This window comes from Nannobrachium achirus (genome assembly GCF_963921795.1).
Source record: "Nannobrachium achirus genome assembly, chromosome: 23".
NCBI lineage: Eukaryota > Metazoa > Chordata > Actinopteri > Myctophiformes > Myctophidae > Nannobrachium > Nannobrachium achirus.
The window spans coordinates 19,721,097-19,727,315 of NC_137830.1; the positions used below are offsets into that span (position 1 = coordinate 19,721,097).

General features: G+C 46.9%; 1 protein-coding gene across 1 annotated transcript in view; it reads left to right on the forward strand.

Moving 5' to 3' along the window:
* Nucleotides 1–6,219, forward strand: part of foxp2 (forkhead box P2) — a gene marked incomplete at both ends in the record, with an annotated part of 69,087 nt that overhangs the window by 46,330 nt on the left and 16,538 nt on the right. Inside the window, 2 exon segments of the mRNA XM_080754241.1 lie at nucleotides 5,952–6,002; nucleotides 6,004–6,186. Coding sequence (XP_080610367.1) covers nucleotides 5,952–6,002; nucleotides 6,004–6,186 — 234 coding nt within the window.

The window sequence follows — 6,219 nt, forward strand, 5'->3', positions numbered from 1 at the left end:
GTGTATTTCAGCGATTTTTGCAATTCTGATTGCAAAAAATGTTTTGGAACATTTTCATGCAGACAATAGGAATGGCAGGGTGAAAGTTGTCAAATATATATTATGTATATTTTAGTACAGCATTATGATGACATCAAGCCCCTCCCAGTTCGTCACTCAACAATGACACTATAAGACAGTGGTTCTCAACCTGTGGGCCGGGACCCCAGAGGGGTCCCCAAATTATTTTGGGGGGTCCCCAGATCATTAACTTCATGTGCAACATTATTTTCTCACTCGACAGTAAACAAACCAACATAACGTTTAAGTGTATAGATAGAGGGTATGTGCACATTTCTAAAGTGACAATTTAAGGAATTTTTAATACCTCAAAAATGTTGTCAAATATTAGAGACAGAAATTGTGAAAATAGCCGATCTACATGCTCACAACGCCTCGCGTTGCGAGGCGTTGTGTGCATGTAGATCTGCTATTTTCACAATAGAACCTTGTTATACAAAATGTAATGGCTCAAGTGCTCATAGAGTGGGGGGCTCCCCCAGTTAAAATCTGATTATTTTGGGGGTCACGGCCTGAAAAGGTTGAGGACCACTGCTATAAGAAGGAGAGAGAGAGAGAGAGAAAAAAGAACGGTCTGATCAGTGATCTCTATCACAGCGTTAAGATTTACACCGCCGGTACAATTACTGTACTCTCCTCCTCGGGTGGCTCCGACCCAGACATTTGAAGAATATGAATAGTCCTAATGTATCGCCGGGGCTGAAAATAAGTCCCTGCCGCTGCGTCGTCATCAGCCGGCTCAGGAACAGAGCAGCGAGAGCAGCCAGAGATGGGAGATAGAAGAGACACACGCGGCCTCTCGCTGTCTGCAATATGACCCCATTTACTCTCTCAATGGCACTTCATTAAATGTTACCTTTTGGCCAATGGTGGAGAATCAAAGTTAGCAAGGCTGCTAGCACTGAATAATGAGCTTCTCTCTCTCTCTCTCTCTCTCTCTCTCTCTCTCTCTCTCTCTCTCTCTCTCTCTCTCTCTCCTCTTTTTTGCGTGCACTGCATCCCTCTCTGCAGCCTTGAATATGTATTCAGGGTGAAGTGTGTATGGCAAAGTGCTCATCTCTCTCTCTCTCTCTCTCTCTCTCTCTCCCCCCCACGACTTTAATCAATTCCATTTTGCAAATACAGGCCTGCACGCCTGCAAATATGTTCCGCTTGTTGCCGTACATGCTAGGTGCAACGCTGGGGAAAGAGAGAGAGAGAGAAAAAATAAATTATGTCTTAACATTATAAATATACATGCTACATGCCAGGCACACACGCACACACACACACACGCGCACACACACAAGCGCGCGCACACACACACACACACACACACAGGGTTTATTATGAAGTGTTTCTTGGCTCTGTTTGACAGCGTGGCGGGCCCCCCTTTGTAGAGCATCCAGTCAATAATTACCAGTTCACCGACTGGCTCACCCGTGTGCCGCAGGACGCGGGGACTGCAGGATTACACAAGAGATACTTCACAAACACACTGTCTTGACCTCAGCTACTATAAATTACATGGAGATTTGTACATTGTATACATCAAAGATCGCCTGCTTTGAGAGCGAGAGAGAGAGAGAGAGAGAGAGAGAGAGAGAGAGAGAGAGAGAGAGCGAGACAGAGGTAACGGGGGGGGGGAAAAAATACATTTATTTTTTCTGCAGCCAGCGAGCTGATTCTGAGAAGTCACAGTGAACTGAGTTTCTGTGAATAGATGGAATATCATAATAATTAGAATCGTTTTTGCCCGCTGAGCAGATGCCATGCTTCCATGTAAAGCGAAATCCATGTTCCCTCTGTGTTCACGCACGAGAATGTAGCGCGCAAGAAGAAATAAATACACAAAAGCAACATTTTTTTTGGAATGTATTTGCTCAAATACTCTTGGTAGATCCTATGGAGCAGATATTGATCTATCCCTATCAGAGGTCATTGACAATATTTGGAGTTATGTACTGTACACTGGACAATGTTGGCTTTGTAACAATGTCAGTGTTATCATTTTACACCAAATCGTCCTCTAAGTTTAAGATGAAAAATGAATATGAATCTGATGTTATGATATCCCAGAACAATCTGCCTTTTTCTTTTTACAGAACTTTTTTGTCTCGAGTTCTAGGCAGCTCCGACTGCGAGCGGTGGGATATTACACTAAATCGATTATTCGGTGTAGTTTTCTAGCTATCACCTAGGCTTTGTTAGACATGTTTAGGTGATATCTAGAAAACTACACCGCGGTGAGGTGATAGCTCTTCACCTTGGACTATGACAGAGGCTTAACTCTCCAGAAATTGATATTTTTCTTCTTTGTCTCTACCACTGGTTAATGGATGGACTACCGTAAGAAAAGCACTCCTCTGGAATTCTCCTTTAAGACTAAGGCATAACTTATCATTGTGCGATGGCGTTGCGTGCCAAACACAGCCACTGTTGGCTCCCTGCCCCGTCCCGTGGCATGAGCCTTGGCTCTAGGTGACATAATCGTCCGATGACTTGACATTTTGTCGCGGTTTCGTTGACATGCGACGCGGATGACCCAGCACTTCTCTTCCCTGCCTCCTTCCCTCTCTCTCTCCTCCTCTCGCCCCTCGCTGGCCTTCAAGTTGCCTTTCGATTCGAAGCCCTCGCATCAGACACATTCGGCTCGCCAACTCACAATTAAGGCAATTTTGCTTTGAATATGAAACAGTGTCATTACCATTCCACCTAAATTAGCGCGGAGACTAAGAGGTCAGTTAAGGAATTTTCCAGTCGGTCGGAGCCTCTCACATAAGATTTCTTGCACGTAAGAAGATGCGAGTTGCGCGCCCCCCCCCCCCCCCCCCCCCCAAAAAAAAAGCGGTAAGCCGGGGGATTAGCACGTGGCATTTTTTTTCAGTTGGCACCGTGGGTAACTGGCTCCCTCTGACTGCACATTTCAAAAGGACAGGAAACAAAATAAAGACGGATAAAATGCGTACGTGACTTGGGATAGGCGTGGTGGTCTAGTGCAGTGGTGCTCAACCTTTTCAGGCTGCGACCCCCAACACAATTTTAACTGGGGGACCGCCCACAAAGAGTTGAGGCATTAGATTTTTGTATAACACGGTTCTATTGTGAAAATAGCCGATGGATGGAGGGGAAAGGAACTGGTTGGAATAATGTGTTCCTTCCACGCGCTACGTCGGGTGAAAGAAGCAACTTGGATAGAAGGAAGCATGAGGTCAGTCCGTTGCTCTCCCCAGGTTGGCAGAGGGAGTGTGGCGCCCAGGATTACATTAGATAATTGGCACTGGGTGAAAAATGGGTTACAAAAACCGTGGGATAAGAAATAATAATAATTTTTAAAAAAAATAAAAAAATGTAGGACTTGGATGTTTTAAAAAATATATGGGACTATGAAGGTGCAGGTTTTTTTTTTCTGTAAATGATATGGGAATCACTTGTTGATATGTTACTCTAAATCAGTGGTTCTCAACCTTTTCATAAGTCCTTCCCGGGGGTCAAACCGACAGTCTCTCCGGTGTGTGCGTGCGTGGCCTGCGTGCATGCAGCCGTGCGCGTCGTCCACTGGCGAATCCCCCGGAATCCCTAAACCCAAATCCAGATGTGCGATATAGCACACTCTCTCTCTCTCTCCCTCTCTCTCTCTCGTTTGCCATGCACCGCGCCGTGGCCAGGTGCAACGATCGATGATGCTACGCAGCCCAGCCGCGCGAGCACACACACACACACACACACACACGCACACGCGCGGCGCGCGCCACAGTGCTGTGTGGCTACCTCCTCCTGTCCAGGTGGTTATCCCCCCCACCCCCACCCTACCCCCACCACTGAGCGACTTCACTCTGGTACAGTACTGTAAATGAGGGAGGGAGGGAGAGAGAGAGTGATAAATAGAGAGACGGCGCCCGGGACAACGCGGCGCGGGGGCCGATCGCTAGATAATCTGGAACAGCGTGCTCTAAGCCATTTAGGACCTATAATTATTGAACGCTTTAACCAGTGAAAAATAGCAGATATACAAGCTCACAGCGCGGCACCGAGTGCCGCGCTGCGAGCTTGTAGTTCTGCTATTTTTTGGCCAAATACATATCATTTTGGGGGTCCTTCACATTGAAAAGGTTTGAGAACCACTGACATAGTAGTCTCTCAAGAACAGACTAACTGAGCTCCAGTTTAAGTGAAAAGGACCTTTTCTTTGACGATGGCTGGCCAGATTGCTGTCATAGAAACATGGGTTTTTCAAAAAATCTTAGAAGGATTCAAAAGACACTTATAGAATCGGGTCAAAATTCTAATTTTCACGATTTTTCAAAAATAGCAGATCTACAAGCTTGCTGTGAGCTTGTATATCTGCTATTTTTCAATAGTTAAAGCATCAAATAATGATACACAATAATGTGTACCGTTCTAAACGGGCTAATTATAATTCTTATGATACAATTTGGTGGTTGTAATTGTGTGAGTGGATGAGATGGGGGCTGGTTTCCTTGTTAACGGGAAACCACAGCTGTGTGCTTCAAGAGACTCTCTCTCTCCCTCTCTCTCTCCCTCTCTCCCTCTCTCTCTCTCCCTCTCTCTCCCTCTCTCTCTGCCTCTCTCTGCCTCTCTCTCCCCTCTCTCTCTCTCTCTCCCTCTCTCTCCCCCTCCTCTCTCTCTCTCTGCCTCTCTCTCCCCCTCTCTCTCTCTCTCTCTCTCTCTCTCCCCCCCTCTCTCTCTCTCTCCCCCTCTCTCTCTCTCTCTCTCTCTCTCTCTCTGCTGTCGGAGGAACCTGCAAACTAATGCCTTCCTGTGTCTTAGGTCTTTATCTCTCTCTGTCTCTCTGTCCCCCCCCCCCCAGCTGTGTTTTGTTGTACCTGCCTCCCGTACACATCCATTTCTTTCCCCTCCTTAACCCACACTGAGCTTATTTCTGTTTTGTTCTATTTTTATTTAGTTTAGTTTTAATGTATCTTCTTCTTTCTTTCTTTCTTTCTTTCTTTCTTTCTTTCTTTCTTTCTTTCTTTCTTTCTTTCTCCCTCATTCATCTCCCTCTTTTGTTCCCCCATCTCTCTCTCTCTCTCTCTCTCTCTCTCTCTCTCTCTCTCTCTCTCTCTCTCTCTCTCTGATACTAAACAGATGTTTATATTTGGTTTAATTATGGGAGAAAGAAGAAGTAAAAAAGGTAGATCGCTCAACTTCCCTTTTGGGCAGGCAAAGTTGGCGATTTATCGAAGTAGGAAAGAAGAAATTGACGGAGGGCAGAGGTGTGGACTGTTGAGTAGCCTTTAAGAATGTAGTCAAAGCACGAGTATTTTTTCAATATAAATACTATGACAAAATGGAGGACTTGAGGGGCACGGTTGGCGCGGCCGGTGGCGCTGTCACCTCACAGCTAGAAGCTCCTGGGTTCGGTTCCGCTCGGGGCATGTTCTCTCCTACGCGTTATCAGTACCCATACCCTAAGTGGGCTTGGCAAAAGGGCCTTTCTGTGAGGAATTTGCATGTTCTCCCCATATCTCCTACAGTATGGTAGGTACCCTCCCAAAGAAACATGCAGTAATCCTGGTCTCTATACTGTGTTCCTTCCACGCACTACGTCAGGTGAAAAGAAGCAACTTGGACTCCTCATGCATAGAAGGAAGCATGAGGTCAGCCCGTTGCTCTCCCCAGGTTGGCAGAGGGAGTGTAGCGCCCAGGATTACATTAGATAATTGGAACTGGGTGAAAAAATGGGTTACAAAAATCGTGGGATAAGAAATAACTGTTAGGTTGGTTCATTTACTGTTGAGTGAGAAAACAATGTTTCACATTAGCTAATCATCTGGGGACCTCCCAAAATAATTTGGGGACCCCCATGGCGGGTCCCGACCCACATGTTGAGAACCACTGCTCTAAATGAACCTTGTGGTGTCTCCCCCCCCCCCCCCCCGTGTCCTCAGCTCAACCTGGTGTCCAGCGTCACCATGTCCAAGAACCTGCCCTCCGTCTCGCCCGCCCAACTTACCTCAGACGCCCACCACGCCCACGGCGCCCATCACGTCCATGACGGCCATGCCCCAGGTGCCCTCGGTGCTGGGCGGCGCCAACGTGCCCAGCATGGGCGCCATGCGGCGGCGCCACTCGGACAAGTACTCCATGCAACTATCGTCAGGTAGGACCAACTACGCAGCGCTGGCACCCATACTGTATCTATTTTATGTACTACCG